Source organism: Dermochelys coriacea, chromosome 4 (assembly GCF_009764565.3).
Source record: "Dermochelys coriacea isolate rDerCor1 chromosome 4, rDerCor1.pri.v4, whole genome shotgun sequence".
NCBI lineage: Eukaryota > Metazoa > Chordata > Testudines > Dermochelyidae > Dermochelys > Dermochelys coriacea.
This window is the reverse complement of record NC_050071.1, coordinates 80,957,238-80,982,464: the sequence shown is the minus strand read 5'-3', so window position 1 is coordinate 80,982,464 and position 25,227 is coordinate 80,957,238. Positions and strand designations below refer to the sequence as shown.

The 25,227-nt window shown below is 39.5% G+C and overlaps 1 protein-coding gene across 5 annotated transcripts in view; it reads right to left on the bottom strand.

Moving 5' to 3' along the window:
- Nucleotides 1–7,964: 7,964 nt before the first annotated feature.
- The window catches only part of TENM3 (teneurin transmembrane protein 3), a 2,178,135-nt gene continuing 2,160,872 nt past the window's right edge, over nt 7,965–25,227 (bottom strand). For all 5 annotated transcript variants that reach the window (XM_043513542.1, XM_043513543.1, XM_038399412.2 and 2 more), the window contains 4 exons: nt 21,130–21,426; nt 16,482–18,093; nt 14,022–14,152; nt 7,965–9,347 (listed from right to left, as the gene is read on the bottom strand). In XM_043513542.1, the coding sequence (XP_043369477.1) occupies nt 8,592–9,347; nt 14,022–14,152; nt 16,482–18,093; nt 21,130–21,426 (2,796 nt within the window). In that variant the 3' untranslated portion in view covers nt 7,965–8,591. The remainder of the gene's footprint in view (nt 9,348–14,021; nt 14,153–16,481; nt 18,094–21,129; nt 21,427–25,227) is intronic.

Below are 25,227 nucleotides of genomic sequence, written 5' to 3'. Positions count from 1 at the left end.
GGTTTAAAAAATAACTTACAGAAAGGATCACATTCTTTATTAAACCCTTTAAGTTTTTAGAGTAATGTCTGTAGAACCTCATTGGCTTCAATTCCTTTTACATTCTGTGGGACTTTCCCCATTAGGGCTGACAAACAAACAAAAAAAATGTTCCCAAGGGTTTCTAGCGAGAGCTCCCTGGTCTAAAAATTCTCAGTTTAATTAGGTCCGGTAATCTCAGCTCCTGGAACTTTTTCATGGTCCAAGCCCGTAGCATGCTGGAAGCTTGTATTTTGTGTATGTCTCTTCTGAATGCTGGTTTATACTGGGAGAGGGTTCTAATACGGCACAGTTTATAAGCTGTGATTTAATAGCTAGAGCCAACTGAGCTAGTTTTTCCCCTTTACAACCTTATTCTTAGCTTGAATGAATTTTTTCCCCCTCCTCTGAATCCCCAAAGGATTTATTCAGCTTGCTTTGTGAAACCTATTAACTGTAAACTGCATAATTATGTTACTGTGAGCTTTGGATCAGTTTACAGTAATTTTTCTATACAGGACACTTGGAGTTTATATTCCTCCATGACAGAATTGTAAGTCAGTAAATGAAAAGGGTTATTCAATTTACCTAAAAGTTATTTAACTAACATCAGGAGACCATTACTTGCAGAAGCACTGAAGAGCAATAAAAAAAACACAGAAAGAGGATGATCTTCTAAAAGACATTTGAAAGGAGACAAAAAGCAGCCAACCAACTGAACTTGTCTTTCATGTGCACAAGGGTGACTTGAGTTACTTTCTTTCTTGCCTGGTGCCTTTCTTGCAATGTGCTTTGGCTATGACAGTATTGATCATGTTTCTTTATTCAGTGGATACACGGGGCCTGATTTTTCCACCCACAACTAGTTGTACAGCTGCGCGCATGTTTGACAACATGTGCTCCCACTTTTAACACTGCCTTGAACTGACTTGTGAGACTTAAAAATCAGGCCCATAGTTCATAAAGCATATGGTCCAGCACAACCATGATTAAGCCGATGCCAATGATCGAGCAATAGTGTTGGTCTTTGTGCATTGTTGTTGTTTCAGACGTTTTAAAAGCAAGAGCGGGAGCTACCGCAGCAGCAGAATATAGTTGTCAGTTTGGGATTCAGTATGATTTAGAGCAGTGGTTCTTAACCAGGGGTACATATAGCCGGGCAGGTATGTAGTGATCTTCCAGTACATCACCAGGTGGTACATCAACTCATCTAGATATTTGTCTAGTTTCACAATAGGCTACATGAAAAGCACTAGCGATGTCAGAACAAGCTACAATTTCATATTGTGACATTGCACTCTAGCATATTTTTATAAAATCATATGAGTGTGAATATAATGAAACTGGAATATCCTTCATTCAAAAGATCTCTTGTAAGGTATCATTAAAAAGATTATAATTTACTGAATGTGGTCATCCTATTTGTATAAATGTATCACTCTTGTAGCTTAAAGGAGAAATATGAAATATATCTCTGAGGTCCCATTGTAGTTACGCAAAGTGTGGGCCATTAATGGTGGACTCTTAATGGCTCCCATTAACCAGGACAATTGACTGTAGATGGCTCTGTTTTACTTAAAAGAAAAAAAGGAGTACTTGTGGCACCTTACAAAAACTTTTGTAGTGATCATCAAGGTGGGCCATTTCCAGCAGTTGACAAGACCATCTGAGGAACAGTGGGGTGTGGAAGGTGGGGAATAACATGGGGAAATTGTGTAATGACCCATCCACTCCTAGTCTCTATTCAAGCCTAAATTAATTGTATCCAGTTTGCAAATTAATTCCAATTCAGCAGTCTCTCATTGGAGTCTGTTTTTGAAGTTTTTTTTGTCGAAGAATAGCCACTCTTAGGTCTGTAATCAAGTGAGCAGAGAGATTGAAGTGTTCTCCGACTGGTTTTTGAATGTTATAATTCTTGACGTCTGATTTGTGTCCATTTATTCTTTTACATAGAGACTGTCCAGTTTGACCAATGAACATGGCAGAGGGATATTGCTGGCACATGATGGAATATATCACATTGGTAGATGCGCAGGTGAACGAGCCTCTGATAGTGTGGCTGATGTGATTAGGCCCTGTGATGGTGTCCCCTGAATAGATATGTGGACAGAGTTGGCAACGGGCTTTGTTGCAAGGATAGGTTCCTGGGTTAGTGGTTCTGTTGTGTGGTGTGTGGTTGCTGGTGAGTATTTGCTTCAGGTTGGGGGGGCTGTCTGTAAGCAAGGACTGGCCTGTCTCCCAAGATGTGTGAGAGTGATGGGTCGTCCTTCAGGGTAGGTTGTAGATCCTTGATGATGCGTTGGAGAGGTTTTAGTGGGGGGCTGAAGGTGATGGCTAGTGGCGTTCTGTTATTTCCTTTGTTGGGCCTGTCCTGTAGTAGGTGACTTCTGGGTACTCTTCTGGCTCTGTCAATCTGTTATTCCCCCCCCCCCACACACACACTGTTCCTCAGACGTTCTTGTCAACTGCTGGAAATGGCCCACCTTGATGATCACTACAAAAGTTTTTCTCCCCCCATCCCCCGCTCTTCTGCTGGTAATAGCTCATCTTAAGTGATCACTCTCCTTACAGTGTGTATGGAAACACCCATTGTTTCATGTTCTCTGTGTATGTAAATCGCCCCACTGTATTTTCCACTGAATGCATCCGATGAAGTGAGCTGTAGCTCACGAAAGCTTATGCTCAAATACATTTGTTAGTCTGTAAGGTGCCACAAGTACTCCTTTTTTTTTTTTTTTGCGAATACAGACTAACACGGCTGCTACGCTGAAATCTGTTTTATTTGTAACTCTTCCTGTATAGGTGTGTTCTGGCAAGTGGGTAATGAAGTTTTACAGTGACCATGTCACCTGAACTGGACTCCATTTTTAACCTGGTGCTTTTCTATTTAGAAGGAGAGGTGGGAATCCAGAGAGGGACAAAGGATTCCCACCTTGTGCAACAGATATACAAGTGGGTGGAACAGAACAAATGAGGCAGCTACCATGAGAAATCCCCTAGCTACCACCCAAGCTGGAACAAGGGCTGTACCGGGGAAAAGATTGTGCCCAAGCTAGGAAGGCATCCAGTCTGTGAAAGAAACTTACTGAAACATCTCTGAGGGTGAGATTTTTATCTGTATTCAGTTTTATTACTGTACTAGACTTAGACATATGTGTTTTATTTTATTTTGCTTGGTAATTCACTTTGATCTGTTTGCTATTACTTGGAACCACTTAAATCCTACTTTGTGTATTTAATAAAATCACTTTTTACTTATTAATTAACCCAGAGTATGTATTAATACCTCGGGGGGGGGGGAGGAACAGCTGTGCATACCTCTCTATCAGTGTTATAGAGGGCGAACAATTTATGAGTTTATCCTGTATAAGCTTTATACAGCGTAAAACAGATTTATTTGGCGTTTGGACCCCATTGGGAGTTGGGCATCTGAGTGTTAAAGACAGGAACACTTCTTAAGCTGCTTTCAGTTAAGTCTGCAGCTTTGGGGCATGTGGTTCAGACTCTGGGCCTGTGCTGGAGTCCCAAGCTGGCAGGGAAAGCAGGGGCAGAAGTAGTCTAGGCACATCAGTTGGCAGCCCCAACGGGATTTCTGTGATCCAACCCGTCACACATGTATACAGTGATTTATTTATACTGCTCTGTATATTACACAGTGAAATTTATTATGATATTTATATTCCCATTTATTTTATAATTCCATGGTAAAAATGAGAACATAAGCAATTTTTCAGTAATAGTGTGGCTGTGACACTTTTGTATTTTTATGGTCTCATTTTATAAGCAAGGAGTTTTTAAGTGAGGTGAAACTTGGCAGTACACAAGAAAAAATCAGACTCCTGAAAAGGGTACAGTAGTCTGGAAAGGTTGAGAGCCACTGATTTAGAGTCCCTATCATCCTCATTATCTCAGACCAGCGATATGGTATTGTATCTGCTTGTCAGAAGACGCAGAGAAGAAACAACCCTTTGTGACACTTCCCCTCTGAAAGGGGCTGTACTAGCTGAACTTGTTTTCCAGCACACAGTGATCAGGCTGCCTGCCTGCAATTCTGGATAAACGAAGGCTACTATTTTCAGACTTCTGCTACCTAACTTTAGGTATCCATAATTACTGGACCTACTGGGAACTGGCTATAATCAGGAACTCTGAAAACCCACCTGCTATTTTTAGGCACTTAATTTAGTCAGTCATACTTGTATACTGTGGCCTAAGGTTTTGTCTGTTATCATAACAGGCTTATTTATCACTCTATGTGCTCTACTCCAGTAGATCTGTGTGGAATGGCCTGGAGATCTCTCACTGCCAGGTATCCCCCGGCAAGGAACCCCTTCCCGTCTCCTACTATCTCTGCTCCCACTTTCCTTAGTGGTTTGTTACAGAATGAGAGGTTGGAGCCTCTGCTGTGTGTACACATGTGGTGGAGGAAGAGTTTGTGTGAGAGCAAATGCCTGATACAACCTGTGCAGACCTTTGGACCACTGGCTTCCACATGATCCCATCCAACTGAGGTACTCGGGGGAATGCTTGGAATAAATGAGCTAGACTCTGTGTTTTACAGCATGCAACAATCTTTGTGCTTGGCCTTGTTTTAAAAGTTATGTTTTAGTCTGAACCCTTCCAACAGCCTCTAAGAAGGATCTCCCCTGTGCATCGCCCACTACTAAAAGATTACATATTCGTCTCAGCTTTTTTTTCCTCATGAGACATGGAGCCAATCCCCAGCCATTTGTGGAGTCATGATTTGCTAGTCATTAAGAGGCTACTATCGATTGGGCAGGGGAAAGTGTGGGGGAGAGTAAATAAAGGGAATATTTTAAAAAAGGATCAGTTCACTAAAAATTGCTCCAAAAGATCTGGAGAGTGACACTGAATGTGGGTTTCAAATAAATATCAGTATTAAAATTTTGTAACTAACCTGGGTTTGAATTCAACAATTAAAGAGACTGAACACAAACATTTTGTCCTCCTAAAAGCCTTAGGAAAACAGTTGAGTCTGTCTCTGAGCAAGACAGGTCAGTGCAGTCTTTTTCTCATTACTACACTCAGGCCTCACTGAAAGAGTGGTTTTGAAGAACTGCAGTTGTAACTAGCGTGTTTTTTCTTGTCTAATGCAAATATCTTTCTCTCAGCTACTAAGTGTGAAAATACAAAAGCACTGCACCAGTAAATAAAATAAAAAATAGGCCACAGTTAGCCAAGCAGAGTGACCTGATTCGTGCTGGATCAACATGTTATCAAGTTGAGGTTGTCACTACATAGCAAGTGTGATGAAGTCTGCCTATTCCAACTAAAATCAAAGCACTCTCTTCACACACACACACACACACACACACACACACACACACACACGCTGACATCCACGCTTGGTGTGGTAATGACGTGGATCTAAATGTAGACAGAGTCATCTCGGGGGGTGGGGGGAGGAGCTAAACTGCCAAACTGATTATTTGTAATCAAGTGCTTTAATTAAGTCTTATTTTAACTGTTCAGGAAGGCAGGAGAGGGACCAGTTCCTAAGCAAACATGGAGAGTGAATCGTCTCCCCCACTTTCTTAGCTATATAACAGTTGACTTTGAGGTGTACTTAATGTTTCCTTCAAGTAGGCCACTAGTGAGATCCCACTGAGCAATTCACTTTGCTGAACTAGCAGACTGGGCCATTCGATGGGAGAACAAAGATATTACTGTGTAGCAGATAAATCAATATCAGTACAACTGGATCACATTGCATCCTCAGGTATCAACAGAAAAGCAGTAACACTCTTGTAATGTCTGACACACATTTAAAAAACAAATATAAACACACACACACATTGGGTTGGCTTTTATTGGAAAGCCTAAATGCAATCTATAGTCATCAATTTGTGGAAAATTCAGGACACATATAAAGTTCAGAAGGCAAATTAAAAGACCAATACAAATCAGACAAAATTTACATCTCAAAATATCATGAAAGCATTTTGACTGGCTTTGCCTAAAATATGTTGAATCTCATTTTCTTTGCTGTATGCTACTTCTTTTAATTATACAGTTTTTCTTTAAAAAATGGTGTCTTTTGTTTACATATTCCCCAGGTCACTATTTCCTGCAGGAGCATATCCAGATCACAAGTCTTTTTAGCAAGAAACAGGCTAATTATACTTACTAACAAGGCCACTAATTGGCTTGATTTGACTTTATCTAGAATGATCACCAACAGATACTATAAATTTGTTATTTATTGGTGCCCAAACAAAGGAGAAGAAACTAGTACACGTCAAGTAGAAGATATAGTTCAATTCTGACATGTTATACAAGCTTTTCATATTGAAACAGAACAGAACCACTGGATATAATTGAGAATATGAGCCTATTTCAACCGAGAGCACTTGCAGCATGCTAGGTAGAGTGCTGTGACAGAGCCACCCAACAGAACTGCAAACACTTTACATTTTAGATTAAAACTGTAAAATGCTAAACCTTTGGGGGCTGATGTACCATAGTTTCTAAATTTGGGGTCCTCAGAACTTCAAGGGTAAAAAATATTAACTAATCTGTGCTTTCAGTCTAATAAAAGAGCAGAATTCATTAGAAGTGTAATTAGTTCTGCAGCTAGTTTGAATTTCTCCCAGCCAATCTGTTTATCAAATAATCCTGCTGTGCAATTTAGAGTACATACTACTATAGAATCTCAGTATACAAAGCAGTTAGAAAACTATTTTTCTTACATCCACATGAACCGTTCATATTTAAGACATAATCACTTGCTATGTTTTGATATTATCATAGATAGATAGAAATACCACGTATAGTTCAATGAAAATAAAAAAACCCAATTTTGTCTCGTCTTAAAAATGCTTTTTTTGTGGCTGAATTTGGTGCTCAAAGAGCTGAGAATGGCTTGAGCAAAAAAATGGCACACAGATCGTAGGTGCTGTGCAAGTTTCCTATCTGGAACCGTGTGCACACCTCAATGCAGTCCTGCAACCAATTCAATGGACCTTTATTGGGAGCACAGCATGCCATATTGTGTGGTGGTTTTCTGATTTGACTAGGCACTAGGATATTCATCCCCATCTCACCCCCAGTTCCTGTTCAGTTTTCAGAGTAACAGAGTTTGGATTGGAAGCCCAAGGCCAGGGCACTAACCCCCTGAATGGCTTACCCTTCTAAACAGAAATTCTTTAGCATCTAATCATTGCAAACTTTCCTCATTCTTAAAATTATACATTTAAAACAGCTGTATTATACAGAAGACAAAGTTGATATAAACTGGATGAGACTACATCATATCTTCTACATACATTTGCCAAGCACCTGAGACACTATTCTTTCCATTGCGTAACGTAGCTTCTAAGCCCACATAAAAAAAGCAAACAACAGAAACCCCACTTGTTATGAAGAAATGTCCATTTATTACATTGGGGCCGGGAGAAGGCAAGGAAAACCCAACCTATTAAAGTCTTCCATCATAATAAACAAGCCTTATTTGGTTACTGTGCCTCCTAGCAGTGACTGATGAAGCTGCACTGGCTTGGGCGACAGGAAAGGGAGTTGTCTGATTAGCCAGCCACTTGGGAATGCTCCATCCTATCAGCAAAGTGATAGAAAGATGCACAGTTTTAAACCTAATACAAAAATATTAACACTTCTGGACATTAGTCATACATTGTTATATCTCTACAATATAACCCTTTATACTGTACAGCTATAACATAACAAAGGTGCAATTCTTTTTAAAAAAAATCACACACAGCACATGTTTTTATCATTTTATTTTTAAGTATAAACTTTTTTAAACATTTTACATAAATTAACTCCTCTGAGACTAATATTTGATGTACAGTAAATTGTAATTCATATAAAAATCCATAAACAACGTGTCTCACATAATTTACAAAAAAAATCATGGTTTCCTTTGCTTATCTGTGACAAGGATTGTATTTGCCATTTTGCCCCCGAGGCAAACCATGTTAGCATTGTAAAATCCATTATTAAATTCACATGATAGCATAAGTCACTGTGCCAATGTCCTTTTAGAAAGCAGCACAATTTAAAGCAGTTGGGTTGTCTATAAACAATTTCTGCCCCACACTGTAAAATGAACAGAGCTATATATCACATCCTATGCAGAGAGAGGGAGAGAGAGAGAGAGAGAGAGATTACTTCTTGTAAGCAAAGGTCAACAATTCGGTAATATTTGGAAACACTGTATGGATCTGTATTGTAATTAAATACAGTGCTCAAAGGAAGAGACAGCCTGTTGCAAAATCTTTAGGCCTTTTTTTTTTTTTTTTTTTTTTTAATACTTTCAGTCCAACTTGAGTGCAGCGATATGCATATGTAAACATATTCTTTAAAGCAGATCACCTTTAAGGTCATTCAGAAAAAAAAGTTTTGTTTTTAGCAGTATCATTCTTCTGGAAGGCTCTCTTTTCTTTGTAGAGTCTATTCAGACTGTGCTACAGCAAAATCTGAGCAAAGGTATAAGTTTAGGCTCAAGTAGTAATCCAGCAAAACAGTTTCATCTCCCTTTCAGAAGACACTGATACACCGTCAGTCTCTTTGGCAGCCTCAGCTAAGCCAGTATGTTACCTCTTTCCTATCTCACTTTGTCTAAGGAACTGTATATTGTTAGCGCTGTCTGCTAATTCAGGGTATTGCTCCACAGAGAGTACATAGTACCCATCATATCCTTGTACCTTTCCAGCACTTAGCAGCTGCCTCTTTTCCCCTTCGGTCCATAACCTGGCACCTTCCTCTCCATCTCTTACTCTTTGTTGTTCTCTAGCCCAGGCGTTGGACAGAGCTCTTTGCCTAGCCTGTTCCAATATTCGTGCCTTCTCCTCATCGAGTGTCATGCCGTAGCGGACGTGAAGAGCTAACGCACCATACTGCATTTCGACATCAGCAAACCTACGAGTCCTGCCATTCACCACTGTGGTGGACTGGGAAACGGTCACGTTGATGCCATTTTCCAGGGCTTTGCGCCCACTCGTCAGCCTCAATGTGCCGAGATCGCTCTCCGGGGAGGTGGTCTTGATGAAATAGTGAGTGTCCTTCCCCTCAATGGTGAAATGCAAGTTTTCCAGGTAGTAGGCATTGTTCAGAACAGCTGCCACTTTTATGCAGTCCTCATTTGCAATGTTGAGCACATTAGTCAGCACTTTCCCTTGATTGACAGCGAGCATAACCCCTTTCCCAATCAAAGACTTCACTGTCGCAAACCACAGCCATGACTTCTCTCCGTTGGATTTGGGTCTACTGATTTGAACTTCTGCCATCTTTCCCAGGGACAGGAAAGCCTTCGCTTGCTTTGCCACTTGTTGTTGCACTCCAGAAATTGGCTGGAAATAAGAAGAGACAGAAGTTTTAAAAACCATCTGTAGCCTTTACATGCCAAATAGGCAGGCTTTCTTGGCATAGTGCTCATAGCTGACAATGGGATATGTCACAACTGACAGTGCCAAAGAGTTAATTGAATCTAGATACTGGTTGTTCCGCTGAGTCACAAAGGCTAGTTTATTTGATAATCAGTGTTTTTCCCATTTTGGCTCCTTGAGAACATACACACAAAAAATCCTTTAACTTTAACGGCTACTCAATGAGTTATACAGCAAGGGCCTGTGTGTTAGTACATGCTTAGCATTTAAACAGGCCTTTCATATTTTAACACATTAATTCTGAGAACACCTCTATAAGGTAATATTATCCCCATTTTTCTGATGAGGAATGGAGGCAAAAAGTTTAGCTAATGGGTTCAGCGCCACAGAAAGGAATTGGGATTAACATCTATGAACACTGGCTTCTAGTTCTGTACGCAGACTGCTAGAACACCCCTTTTGCTGCAGATAAAAATCTTTATTTTTGGCATGAAGTGGGAGAATTGATTGTTCCAGACAGTGGGTTCCTGTCCCACCCATCTCTCTTCAGGTATCCCACATGGTGAAAATGATGAGAGGGAAAAGCACAGCACATAGAGTGAGACACCGTCATCAATTTATATTTGCTTATATTTGTCGTTGTAATGATGCCCCTCCCCTTTGTAAAATGCAAAGGGCAATAATTGCCTGCTAGGATTATCATTCTAAACAAAGAGTTTTTAGGGACCTCTAGGAGCCCACTCCCAAAACAAATCTAAGACCTGCCCTCTACTATAGCTGAGAGGGAACTCTCAGGCAGTAGCAGGTCTACAACTATGCCATTCCATGGCCAGGAGACATCCCACAGCTTCCTGCAGCTGGTGGGGTGTGAGAGGGTGGGATCAGGAACTTCTCCAAAATTGGACATTAATAGGGAGGAAACAGGGAGAGAGAGAAGGGAAGCAGGCCTACCTCCTATAAAAATGTGCCTGATTGAGGGGGTGCAGTGCTGGGTACTGCCAGCCCTTCTCCAAAGTACTGTAGCTGTTGGTGAAAGCAGAGCTGGGAGAGCGACAGCCAATTCCTTTATATGGGCCCTGATCTCTCCTGCAGCAGTCAGGCATTCAAGCAGCTCTGCTCTGAAGCACTCCAGAGGGGAGAGGTGAGTTACGTCCAACCATTCTGCTATGGCACCTTTTCTGAGCATGGGGACTCCGTCTCCTCTCACCTCCACAACTGGGGAGAGGGGATGCTAAGACACAATGTACGATTACTGTGTTGCCAGTCCTTGCCTGCTCAGACGTGACAATATGGGGTTCATGTGCTCAAAAAAATCCAACCGTGCGTATTCTGGGCAATGACTGTTGAGGCTCAGGGGAAAACTGCTGAAAAATATGGCTTTCAGCTGGTAGTGCTCAATTCAAAATGACACAAAGGCAACTCAGTTAGAAATGCCCACCACATCCTACCCAGTCAGACTACAGGATGACACAAATAGCAGCCAGGTGCTCTAGCAGCTTCCAAGGGGCAAAGATTATTTTGAAGCACCTTTCCCCAACCCTCAGCTCTCTCTAGTTGTTAGGGTGGATAACTTCATTCCCCACCCATACACAATCCAAGGTCTTTACATCCTATCAGGAGTGGGAGAGGAACAGGTGAAGGAACATTCCCTTGACTCTAAAAAGTGAAAATATAAATTGCTTCGCTACCTTGTTTCTAATCTGCACAGTGCAGAGCAGAGACAGAGCTCAGGCCTACAGGGGAAGAAGGAAGATGACTACACTGGCAGCACATGGGGAGCATGGGCTGTCTGTGGCTCTCATGTTAGTTAACCATTAGTGGTGAGAGCTGCTTACCCGGAGCCAACATGTATATATGCTGTATTCATGTCTGTTCATGCCTTCTGATTAGTTCTATATTCTTACTGAATAATGAAAACCGTGCTACTTCCTCTTCCAACATGAGCACTTTTGAACCTCTTGCCTTTGTCTGCTGCCCCTCCTCCAGATTCAATTTGGTTCATTATCTCACTGTACTGAGCACCTGTGACCCTAAGTTTGTTCTCTCTTCCCTCAGCTCTGCTGTTCCTGCCCTTTCCTGTATCTGCTCTCCACTCTCACACCTCTAATCTTTTTTCTTTTTAATTTTTACTTATTCTGGAATTTTATCGAGCGTGTTATTAATGATGTTAGGGTGCCTAGAGCCTAGGCTAGGTGTCCTTATTACTTGAAAACTAAATTAAATAAATAATCCCTGATGGCTCTTCACCACTTATTCCTCTTCTCTCTCTGTCCAAGACTGTAATAACGTCTTCAAAGGTCAAATTGATAGGCGCTCCATCCCACTATCTCCACTGTCCTTTTTTTACCTTTGATTTTGTCCTCTTGTAGCTCTGTGTTCTTCTCTGCTGACCTAAATGAAGACCCAACTCAAACTCCTCTAACTTGTCAACTTGATCCCACCTCCTCCTACATCCCTAATCTCCCTTGCTCTCTTTCTCATTCCTTCTCTGTTTCACCTTTCCCCTGTGGAACCTTCCCTTTTGCACAGATCATCTCTATCCTGAAGAAATCCTCACTCAACACAGCTCCTTCCTTCCATTTATCTCCGAGCTCCTTGAGTAGGCTGTCTATTCCCAGCACCTTCACTTCCTGCACTCCAACTACCCTCACTTCCACCCTCTGTTCTCATTTCAAAGATTCTGAAGAATGCTCCAGCCTAGATCCCCCATCACTCCCCACCTTGCTCTGTGTGTTCTCACCACCCTTTTCCCCTGCTTTTTCCTTTAAAATACCAGATTTATTATTCACTTCCCACACAATGTAACTCATTGTGAGGTATATCCTTTTCCTACCCCCTTTCATAATCTATGTTTGTCTAAATTAGATTAAAAAAAGAGACATGATCCTGAAGTGTTTACAATCTTGTCAAGCACTGTGCAAAATTATGGTACTATACACGGATTCATTAACAACAAGAAGCATGATAATAAACTATTGACGACTACTTAAAATTCTACATAATCATTCCTGTAAATGAGATATGCTTTTTTTGGAATCATTATTCTGGGATTGTCCATTTTTGATCTGGGCCAAAAGAAATCTGATGAGGTTCAACAAGGACAAGTGCAGAGTCTTGCACTTAGGACGGAAGAATCCCATGCTCTGCTACAGACTAGGGACCGAATGGCTCGGCAGCAGTTCTGCAGAAAAGGACCTAGGGTTTACAGTGGACGAGAAGCTGGATATGAGTCAACAGTGTGCCCTTGTTGCCAAGAAGGCCAATGGCATTTTGGGCTGTATAAGTAGGGGCATTGCCAGCAGATCAAGGGAGGTGATCGTTCCCCTCTATTCGACATTGGTGAGGCTTCATCTGGAGTACTGTGTCCAGTTTTGGGCCCCACACTACAAGAAGGATGTGGAAAAATTGGAAAGAGTCCAGCAGAGGGCAACAAAAATGATTAGGGGACCGGAACAAATGATTTATGAGGAGAGGCTGAGTGAACTGGGATTGTTTAGTCTGCGGAGGAGAAGAATGAGGGGGGATTTGATAGCTGCTTTCAACTACCTGAAAGGGGGTTCCAAAGAGGATGGATCTAGACTGTTCTCAGTTGTAGCAGATGACAGAACAAGGAGTAATGGTCTCAAGTTGCAGTGGGGAGGTTTAGGTTGGATATTAGGAAAAACTTTTTCACTAGGAGGGTGGTGAAACACTGGAATGGGTTACCTAGAGAGGTGGTAGAATCTCCTTCCTTAGAAGTTTTTAAGGTCAGGCTTGACAAAGCCCTGGCTGGGATGATTTAGTTGGGGATTGGTCCTGCTTTGAGCAGGGGGTTGGACTAGATGACCTCCTGAGGTCCCTTCCAACCCTGAGATTCTATGATTCTATGATCTCTTCTTAGTCTAATTGCAAATTTTGGGATTTTATTGTGTGTAGCTTTTTGTTCTCTGAAGGACTAGATTTATAAATGCCAGATTTACTAAATGGCAGATTTGGCTTTTCAATTTTACACTCTATTTCTTTTCTTTTGTCATTTAAAACTGTTACAGGTTTTCTGGTCTGCGTAGTTACTTTTTTTCCCCATGGAATTTCATAAGCACCTGGAGTTTTGATTCTATGTAATGTAATGGGTTTTACCTGAGGTAATTTCATTTTTAATATTTTATCTTTACATATAAAACATGGTTAATATTAAAGAGAAGTAAAATTGTACTGGTGCCCAGTATGCATAATTTATATCATCTATTCTTCTGTTTATTTCACAGTCTATTTTTTATTACAGTGTTCACTTTCTGCCTTCAGGCAGGGTGTTGGTATAAATCCAATCTCTAGAGTTTCCACTGGGAAACCTACAAGTCCAAAAAGGGTTTCAAAGTACTATCTTTATTTATTATTTCTCTCTACTTTCTTATCTATGTTATTGAAAACAAACTGGAGCTTGTTTAAAATACTTAATTTAGCAAAAGCACAAAAACCGGTGTAGAATTAGCATCTGTAATTTACTAAATCCTTTGGAAAAATATTTAAGGCACAGAGATTTGCAATACATTGTTTAAATAAAAAACTGGCAAGCAGCACCCTGAGGAATATATAGCTCAATTAGAATAGTTCCTATTCAATCCTATCTCCATCTTTGGTGTTTTTTCATTTGTTTCTTACCGGTATATCGTCCCATTGCTGACTCTTCAAAAGTTCATATGAAGGCTCTGTTAAATCAAATTTGGGAACAGGAAAACCAGGTATGGCATTGTGCAGATGGAAACCAAAGGTCACCAGCCAGCTGTTAACATCTGGAAGAAAAATATACAAGAAAAAAACCCAGAATTTTCTATATTTTGAAATGTAATCTTTACCTGTTTTAATCTAAAAGTAATTCTTGTCAAAGCCACAATAGTTACATTCCATAAGGCTCCAGAATTATTTAACATTCTTTTTGTGGTACTGGTATCTATAGTCTGTACAGCATGAAGATTTTATACTACAACTCTGCTGGAGCTAGCATATGTACAAGTATAACCCAGATGGCATATTTAGATAACTTCCAAGTTAAAGTACTATTCTAATCTTAAAGATGGCTATTTTTAAAGCATTATAGGCTCTCATGTGTGTATCTCAGTGATCTCCAGTATAAATATAGAAGCATAAGGAAAAGATGTTTTTCTAATGCTGTCCTGCAAACTCCACTGGCATTTCACAGTCAAGCTGAGTTCTTTCCATCTCCGTTAACAATCACCAGTAATAAAAGTGCTGCAGATCACATTCTGTTCTCAGTTATGCCTGGGCAATCCTACTGTCTCCTCAGTAACATCTGGGATCTCAATTGCCTTCCATGTAAGTAACTTAAGCAATTTTGTTGCTGTAAAAGAGAGATTAGAATCCGAATCACCCTCTCAGATTCAGTTGGGCGAATGGGAAAAAATAAAAAGTAAAATTCCTCACATTCATCAGTAACTGTTGAAATCTACTCTCTGCAACAGTTCCTATTTCAGAGCAGCAATTAGCAACTACAATAGGAAAAACATTTTGATTGCAGAATTTTTCTAGTGGTGCTAGTCTTAATTGTCTATTTGTTGCTCTTGAAGTGTGGCTTCTACAGTACTCTGATAGCAGCGCTCTAAAATGGAACCTCCTTAACTCAGCAGTTCCCCCTATATATATTCAGAGTCCTATCTGGTAAAGTCACTAAAATTAGTTTCTAGTTAAAAAAATGGGCACACTAACAATGGATTGTTGTTGTTTTTTAATAGAAAGCTAGGAGCCAGGTTAGGATGGAGAACTGTTGATTACGCAGAGTAGGGGCAGCTTGCTCTGCTCATGCCTGAGCTGAGCCTGCTCTGTGGATTTCTGTCTGGCCACCATCTTTTCATACGTACTACATTAAAAGAAGATGGGAGAACTGTGGGTATTAAAAGCCAGCAGTTTCCAATGAAAACCCCACAAAAACTGGGGGAGGGAATAGAATCTTTTAGAATGTTAGAAAAGGTCTTGAAAATCTTTACTTTAAAATTATTATTTAAAGTGTTCCCAGGTACATAATAAACCCCAGCAAGCTGTGGATGCAAAGCTGCCATCTGGCATAAAGTCACCTAAACTACTCATAGAAGCTCCAGCTTTATATGTATGGTGGGTCCATATTATTCTATACAATAGAACCTCAGAGTTACAGGAATGGAGGTTGTTCATAACTCTAAAATGTTCGTAACTCTGAACAAAACGTTATGGTTGTTCTTTCAAAAGTTTACAACTCAACATTGACTTAATACAGCTTTGAAACTTTACCATGCAGAAGAAAAATGCTGCTTTATTTTTTTTTTTTTTAGTAATTTATGTTTAACACAATATTGTACTCTGTTTGCTTTTTTTTTGTGTGTGTCTCTGCTGCTGCCTGATTGCGTACTTCTGGTTTCAAATGAGGCGTGTAGTTGACTGGTCAATTCATAACTCTGGCATTCAGAACTCTGAGGTTCTACTGTAGATCAAAGATGTTAGTTGAAATTTAGTTTTCATTTTTCTAGTAATACTTTTGTGGCAATTGCATTTCTCTAAATGTCACAATGAAAATTAGTGCTATGGCATTCCTTACAGTACATATTGCTAGGAGATGATAGATTCAAGGGACTGTGGGCAGCCCTACCTCTGACAGCCTGTCAACACCTATTAACTAACCAGTGTGCAAATGTTTGTCAAAATGATGGAAAATCACTTGTTTCCCTATTTCCTTTTTGGAGGAACACTCACACCCCCTTACTAAGTGCAGATGAGCCTCCTTTAGTCTTACCCAACCTAAATAAAAAAAAGGCACAGATAACCTTATTTAGTTCTAATATTGAAACACATGACATGTATTTTTCAGGAACTTCTGTTGATGCACAGTGATATGTCATTTTTCTTAAAAAAAGTGGAAACAGACTGAAACATGCATCATCTAACCTATTTGTCTAACAAATGTTATGAACAATTAAATTAGTTTTTCTGACATTTTCCCATATTTAGTTCAGCTAACACCATACTTAGTTCACAACCCACACACTCAGATTTCAGGGTGATAAGTACATTATAACATATTAGATTTTTGAGTAGGTGGGAAATATTACTACAGTTTAAACAATTCCAATGTACCTGTGATATAATCCTTCACATCATGTATTTTACTGGCTGGATTGTTATTTCTAAACATGTAGAGGTTAAAAGGAGCTGGATCCTTCCCAATTCTTTTCCAGATTTCAATGTCAGGTGTAGTCCAGCGGCCTGCCAATATGTCATAATCTCTTTCTCCAAAATGGACTAGTTTGGTCAATGGGTCATACAAGCCTCCATGGAATCCTATTACCAACTGAAAGTCAAGGTTGGAGTCAAAATAGATCTCGCCATAAGCAGTGTACTGAATTTGTTTAAGCATCAGACCGTTGCTACTAAAGACAGCCAGTGGTGTCCCAGTGTTGTCTGAGGCAATGTAAAACTCATCGCCACTGCTAATCTCCATGGCAAAAAGGTGCCCTTGCAGGTCATAGTAAAGAGAAGTGATCTCAGAGCTTGAATGGTTATATACATGAGTTATCCTCGTTGGATAAGTAAGGTCTGCATAAAAAAACTGGAGGTGCTGTCCAAGGCTAGTTTTACTGGAAACCCGTCGTCCTAGTCCATCATAACGGTATATTACTGTCCACCCGCTGCCTTTGCTGTAAACTCTAGTGAGAAGGCCCTTTGAGCTGTATTCAAAGATCTCAGTACCCCTCTGACGCAGGAATCCATCTTCATCTAATCGGTACTGAACATCACCTAGTCGAGTGATTCTGTCTCTCAGGTCATAGCGAAGTGGTGTTAAACGGGCACTGTTACTAGGGTTGAGCAAATGGAGGTTGCCATTTAAATCATAGTTGTATCGCCACATGATTTTTTCATTTAGATAAACTGTCTGGAGCTGACCATCAACATCGTATTCATAAGCATATTTGGTGGTGTTGGCAAATGGCCCAATTTTAATTTCTCTTTTAGTCACTCGCCCCATGTTATCATACTGAATTGTAATCCAGTACATTAGCGACCTAAAGATTTCATACTGAATTTCTTTGATGCGGCCATGAGCATCAAAGTGTTTTGTGTAAGTCATTACAGCTGTGGAAATTATCTGGTTAATATCATAATATATAACTCCAAATTTTCCAAACTGCTCAACTTTACCAGAGATATCATCAAACTGGTAGAGATCAATAGGCAATGGGGTTTCATTGATGACACCTTGCATGCTAGTCACTCTGAAGCTATTGTCATAGCTGTAGTCAAATCGAGCATTTACCATTCCGTCTTCACTAAAGCGGAAAATCTGTCTGTCAATCAATGGGCCGATTTGCCTGTATCTAATGGTGCAGATAAAACCATCACTCTGGAGGTTTACTGTTTTCAGAACACCTGCTGTCTCATCATAAGTAAAACTGACTCTTGTACTATCATACAAAATTTCTGAGAGCTTAGTCTGCCTTCTATATTTGAACAAGACTCTTCGGCTTGTACCCAAGAAAGCTGTTTGAAGGAGCTGTCCTTCTTCATTGTAGTCCATGATAACAGAGGCGTTGCTTTCAGGGGGGTTGTATATGTTCCGGTAATAGCCAATGGAACGAATGGTTTGCATGGTATGACGAGCAACGCTGGGCATGGTGATTGCAGAAAGCCGATCCAACAGATCATATTCAAAGATGTACTGCCGTTGGCTATGAAGCAGGAGGACCATTGACTGAAAAGCAAGAACAGATTTTAACCATGTGACAAATGGTGAACTAACACACAACTTCTTGACAACAAAAATGTGACATTCCACTTGAGAAAATTATAATCTTTTTAAATTACGTTAGCTTTGACCTTACATGTTAAACATTTCCCTGCCTAATTTACTTGGACGCTTAATTGTAAGAGGTTCTGTGATTAGTGGCTCCAGATTCATAATGTGCTACTTATTATGACTATGTCATTCTTTTATCAAGTACTCACAGCCAAACAGCAGATTGTCAATGGATTTGGATAAGGCATGTTTAATACAGGCAGAAGAAAAACTGTCTTCAGGCCAATAACTCACGAAGGAAACAACATATGGGAGATGCAATTTCTCCCCCATAATTAGTGATAATGCAGAAGAATTTTACCAGCCTGAAGATCCCTATTGTTCTTGTTCTATATGTATTTATGACATGGGCATAGTAATTGCTTGTTTATTTACATCAAGACCAGCTACACAAGAATTATTCTGTCAGTCAATGCCATTTTTCTGATGCCTGGATATTGTGAATCATTGGCCTTGATTAAATCATGTCCACAACTGTTGGTGAACAATATTTGCTGAATAATGGCTTCAATGAAAAAATAATTAGAAAATTAGCTTCTCAGGTAGGAACCTTAACTTCTGTATTTATACAATGAAAGGTACATTTATAGCTCTAAATAATAACAGTTGCATTACACATAGAGAGATGCCACATAACAACAACACAGAATTATTTACTAGACAGAACTTAAATTAGTAGGCAAAGCAATACTGAAAGAAAGTCTCTGTCCCAGAGCAGAGTTAGAACAGTAGATCCTGAGAGCATCTGTGATTCCAGTTTCCTTCCAACTGGAAGGTAGTATCAGTTGCTCTGGTGAGAAAATCCATACCATCAGCCACCGTTTGTGTCATAAATATAAATGGAAAGGTAACCACCTTTCTGTATACAGTGCTATAAAATCCCTCCTGGCCAGAGGCAAATCCTTTCACCTGTAAAGGGTTAAGAAGCTAAGGTAACCCCACTGGCACCTGACCCAAAATGGCCAATGAGGGGACAAGATTCTTTCAAATCTGGAGGGGGGGAACAAAGGGTTTGGTCTGTCTGTGTAATGCTTTTGCTGGGAACAGATCAGGAATGCAGCCTTACAACTCCTGTAATTAACTGTAAAGTTAACAATTAACTGTAAAGTTAATAAGTAATATAGCTAGAAAATGCGTTAGATTTCCTTTTGTTTAATGTCTGGTAAAATAAGCTGTGCTGGAGGGAATGTATATTCCTGTTTTTGAGTCTTTTTAAGGTTTTGCCTAGAGGGATTCTCTATGTTTTGATTCTATTTACCCTGTGAGGTATTTACCATCCTGATTTTACAGAGGTGATTCTTTTACCTTTTCTTTAATTACAATTCTTCTTTTAAGAACCTGATTGATTTTTCATTGTTCTTAAGATCCAACGATTTGAGTCTGTGTTCATCTGTACCAATTGGGTGAGGATTCTTATCAAGCCTTCCTTGATAAGGAAAGGGGGTGCAGGGCTTGGGGGGATATTTTGGGGGAAGACGTCTCCAAGTGGTCTCTTTCCCTGTTCTTTGTTTAAAACGCTTGGTGGTGGCAGCATATTGTTCAAGGACAAGGCAAAGTTTATACCTTGGGGAAATTTTTAACCTAAGATGGTAAGAATAAGCTTAGGGGGTCTTTCATGCAGGTCCCCACATCTGTACCCTAGAGTTCAGAGTGGGGAAGGACCCTTGACAGTTTGGAACTGGGATTTCCACAATGTACTGTCATTACAGCACAGAGAATTTCTTTTCTAAAAGGCTTGGCCAGTGGATGTTTTTATCCATGTGGGCTTTCCCCACTTTATGGACTCTGCTATGTATGGGAGCATTCCTCTCCTCCTGCCTGGCTACTGGTGGAGCTTTCCCCTATGTCTCATGGATGCCGGAGAGGAGGTGGAGAGCTTTCCAGCCTCATAACTTAACCAAAAAAAAAAAGTTTCTCCTATTCAGATCTTCCCTCAACTATTGCAGCTGATCTCAGCTTTGTAGCAGCAGAATGAAATGACTTAATGAGTTTCATGCAGAGGCTGTGAACATCAGCAGGCATAGATGCTGCTACTTGGGGTACTCTGTAGGGAGTAAGGGGGTCAGCTTGATGGAGAGGAGATATGGACAGACCATGGGTTAGCCTTGATTCCAGCAGGACCTTCTGAAATAGCTGTAGAGTGAAACCAACCAATCATGCCAGGTTCACTCCACTGTTGACAGCTTTCACCCACTCTTCAAAAGATTATCCATATGCAAAATGCAAACAAGCAACATAAATGATAACAAGTAGATGATTTTAAAAATAGTTGCATATTAATAACGGAAGGTGTTATCAATAGTTCAGGGAAGGCCAGGCATGTATTTGAATATGATTTTAATACAGATTTTAGAAACTGGCAATGTTTTATATGTCTTGTCTCACAATGGGGATATGTAGAGACAGTATTGGGAAAGAGAGTCATGTTTCTATTATATTAATATATAAAGAAGACTCATGAGTTCTCCATCGCTTTTATTCTGTGCTATAACATGAACAAAGTATGAACTGGCAGCTTTAACTATAATGAAATAATAACTCTTTTCTGTGCCACAAAACACAACATACAAGTTGGACATAAATCATTTACCAGTGACTTAAGTTACCAAGATATAATTAATTCCTGTATATTATTTTATGTATTTAGAAAGCAGATAGATAGAGATGCTTCTTGTTTATTATATGGCCTAAATAATTTACAAATACATCAGTTACTAGAAGTTAACTAAGACTAGACTGCATGTTTAATGCAGAAACATTAATCACCCCAGTACCCATGTGAATCACATATGGATACTTAAAACCAGAAATAAAATTTGGTCCTGCTGTGTATTTTCTTAGCATACCGCTGACATGTTCTGCGTAGCTTTCAATGTGCTAAAAGCAATGTTGATAGAACAAAGAATCTGTTAAAACTTTAGTGTTCTTTACCTTTTCCAGATAGGTGTAACTCCAAGTTTTTCCATCAGCAAATACTCTAGATACAATCCTTCCCTGCCCATCATAGTCTACTTTTTCACTAGTGGTTCCTCGCTGAATACTGCCAATTTGACCTGTAGATGAATAGGTAACATTGACAGCCATCAGCTTGCTGCTTGGCAGCCAGAGAGTTGGATGCCCTGATGTGTCGTAGGCAATCCTCAGCAGAAATTTACGGTGGTCATCATAGATCTTTTCTGTCTTTGTGGTTCGATCAAAGTCGACTGAAAGGAGGTTTCTGCCATTAACCTTTTATAAAACAAACAAGATGACACAATAAATCATGTTGTTCAAATACCAGTGACCTATTACTTCCTCAGAGTACCAGCTATTGTTTAAACACCATTTATAATGATTGATTCCTTGTGTCAGTACATTAATTTAGCAACTTCTTGCTATCAGTGCAAGGCTTTAGATTAACTGATGTTTCATTAAGTGGAGAGACAGCCTGGCATTTGTTCAAAATCTTTTCAATTAAATTCCTTAAGGTTTAGTCAACAGTTAACAAAATACTTTTTTATTAGTATAAAAGTTTTCAATGGATATACTTTGATCCATTGAAAACTTTTATAATAACTGGTGCTATTTGAAGAGCAGATACCACTGCTTTTAGATAAGCAGTACAAAAATGTGGGGCAATGACTAAAGAGTTAGCAAATAATTTGGTGAAACAAGACAAATCAATGCACGGTTAATTAACATTAATCAATGACACTTAAAAAGTGAGCAAAGAGCTCAGCCCTAATCCTTTACTGTGAGCACTATCAAAACAACTAGTAAAAATTAAGGTTTTGAAGCTAGATTTAAACTTAAGCACATAGGAATTGCCATACTGTATCAGACACACAATATTTAGTCAGTATCTTGTCTATGACAATATCTAATACAAGATGTCTCCAAGGAAGATACAAGAAACCCTTAGTGGATAATTATGAAATAACATGCCCTCAGAGGAAGTTTATTCCCAACCCATGGGTCAATTAAAGGTTGGATTATGTCCTGAAGCATAATGTTTATAACAGTTTTTAATTAAAAAAACCACCAACCAACAATCTTTCCATTCTAACTATGGAACTTCTCTTTGTATGTATACAGAAAAACCCTTTGTTGAAACCAGTGATAACAGTGAGTTCCATACATTAATTATACATTGTATGCATTTTTTTCGTTTTTGAATATACTGCCTTTTAGCTTCATTGATTGTCCCTTTATTCTTGTATTATGAGAGCAGGTGAATAGAAGTATCTGATTTTCTTTTTGTTTACTATTCATACTTTATATACCTCTAGCATATCTCATCTTATTTATCCCATCTCTACAGTAACCTATCCCTTTGTTTTTATTTTCTTTTTTAATCCAGGTCTACAACCATTTTTGCTACTCATCTCTGAACCCACGCCACATGTGCTCTTTCTTTTTTGAGTTTTCTGTGTGAAGATGAATTATTGATAACCAAGATAGATTTTCAGCACAGCAAAATGATAATAAATGGGAAGAAGGGGCAAGAACAAGATGATAGCTGTATAAAGCATTTTTAAAAATCCGCTTTCTAAATTGACACATGCAGGAGAAGAGAGGAGTATGAATAAGGGGTGAAGAGAGCTAGTCCAGTAACATTTGGAAAGGAGCAAGAGAATATGCTGATCAGAGAAACTAAAGGAATATATTTGCTTTTCAAGAGTGCACATGAGTGAAAATATAACAGTCTTGAACTTTATCCTACAGTTGATATGCTTCAAAAACATGCATCTAAGTTAGATCTTTATTGTTGGGCTAACGGGTATTAAAGAGCTGCTGATAGATAACAGAAAAGTTTGGGGGAAAAAAACCCCAAACGTTTTCCAGAGAATCTGATCTGCTTATGTATCATATTTGTCTCTGTTGACTTGTTCTTGTGGGATAAAAACAGGATCTTTATTCTCACCTTCAGAACAAAAATCTTGTTTTCATGTAAAAACTGTCTTGTATAAGAAAAACACAGAAAAATCTAACAGCTGCAGAAGTGTTATGTAATACACTTAATGAGCTGTCTAATGTTCTTTAAATATACTTCCACAAATAAGTGTTCTAAGAGCTTGTCTATAATTGAAACACTAAAGCTGTGCCTCTGTAGCACTTCCCTGTAGATACTATCTATTCCGATGGGAGGGGTTCTCTCATCATCATAGGTAAGCCCCCTCCCTAAGAAAGAAGAATTCTACCATCAACCTAGTGCTGTCTACACTAGGGGTGAGTTCAGTTTACCTACATCGCTCTGAGGTCTGGATTTTCTTACACCCTTGAGCAATGAACCTGGGTTGACCTAACTTTTTAGTATGGACCAAGATTGATTCTAAGACCAGTTTAAATCTGAATATGGCATACTCCCATCTGCCCCACTTCTGTTTGAGGGCTTTTGCTATTTTTGTTTTCAGGAAGATTTTTTTTATTCCATTTCCCTACCTTTTAGATCAGGTGATTTGCCTGAATTAGTTTTTCTGTAGGGAGTGCTCTTTATCTCTCTGTCTTCCATTTTTTAGTCTTCCCCAGACACCCTTCCATTCACCTCTGTCTGTCCCTTTCGGCCTATTCTTTCTTTTGTTCTTTGGAATTCTCAATAAAAATGGGAGAAATGTATCAATAGTCCACGATTATGTACATAACTAGAAGATCCAAAGTCTTTCTGTATGTGACATAGATTGCAAATTATTTTGGGATTATGGATAGATTTAAAAATTAGTAGATTAAAAATTTGGATAAATGCATCATGTTACCTACATCAAGTATAATACAGTGAAAGTGTAATATTCACTAGCACATATATCAGCAATACATTTTGTCATTGTCTTTGTGTACATTTATCTTCTTTGCAGCAAACTGTTATTGACATATTAGCAGAGAAAAGTTAGGAGTGCCCTGTTTTTTGTTCTTCCTTCTTTTCTCATTCTCTCCTCTCCATTCTCTTTTCTCCTTCATTCTTATGCAGACTGCACTGCAGCCTTTTCATAGTGAGTGTTCACACAAATTAAAAAAAAAAAAGGTCTCCGCTTTTTTTCTTTAGAGCTTTTTTCTCTCCTTTCTCAAGGCATTTTCCTCTCACCATCTTATCTTCTTACTTTTCTCCTCCTGCCCTATTTTCCCCCAAAGGTATTTGCACTTTAATTACTATTATTTTATCCAAATTTCTAATTGCTCACTCTGTTTTTTCCCTATTTTGACAAATCTCCCCCTTCTATTTGCCTTTCCCTCAACTTTTTCCTCATCTCTCCATAACCCCTGTGAGGCTGTAGCACCTTACAGATTCTTCTCCCTTCCCTGTTGCACTAGATCAGTGGTTCCCAAACTTGTTCCACTGCTTGTGCAGGGAAAGCCCCTGGCGGGCCAGGCCGGTTTGTTTACCTGCCGCGTCCGCAGGTTCGGCCAATCGCGGCTCCCAGGGGCCATGGTTCGCTGTTCCAGGCCAATGGGAGCTGCTGGAAGCGGTGAGGGCTTTCCCTGCACAAGCGGCAGAACAAGTTTGGGAACCACTGCACCAGAGCAAGGAAGTTTGAAGGGTATCACTCTATTTCTGAAAGATGGCATTAATGGGGATTTCTCTTTTGCTGATTCTGTGATTTATTTGGCCATATTACATTTTTTGGTAGCAAACCAGGTTTAAGTCTGATTTTCTTAGATGCCCAGAGACCTTTGGGGAAGAGAACCCTATAAATAGAATATTATCCTCCATCCATCTAGGGTGCCTTGGCCTCCAAGAGATTTGACATATGCTTCAGTAGCGTCTGCTAACCTCCCTTGTTACACAATGAAATGGTTATGAACCAGAGAAGACAAATCATTTGTGGAGATGAAAGCTACAATGCTAAGGAGAAAAGGCATGTGACCCGCAGGCTGAACACAGTAATACTTAAAAAGAGAGTACAAGATTTCTGTCTGGGCCAAGTTCCCTTTCTTTTAGGAGTGCTGCTTTCCTTTTTCATTCCCTTAGCAAGAAACAGCAGGTGCCAAAACTAGGTAGGGTTTTGCCTACCCTGAGCAACCATCACTGTAAATAATCATTTCTCCTTGTCAGAA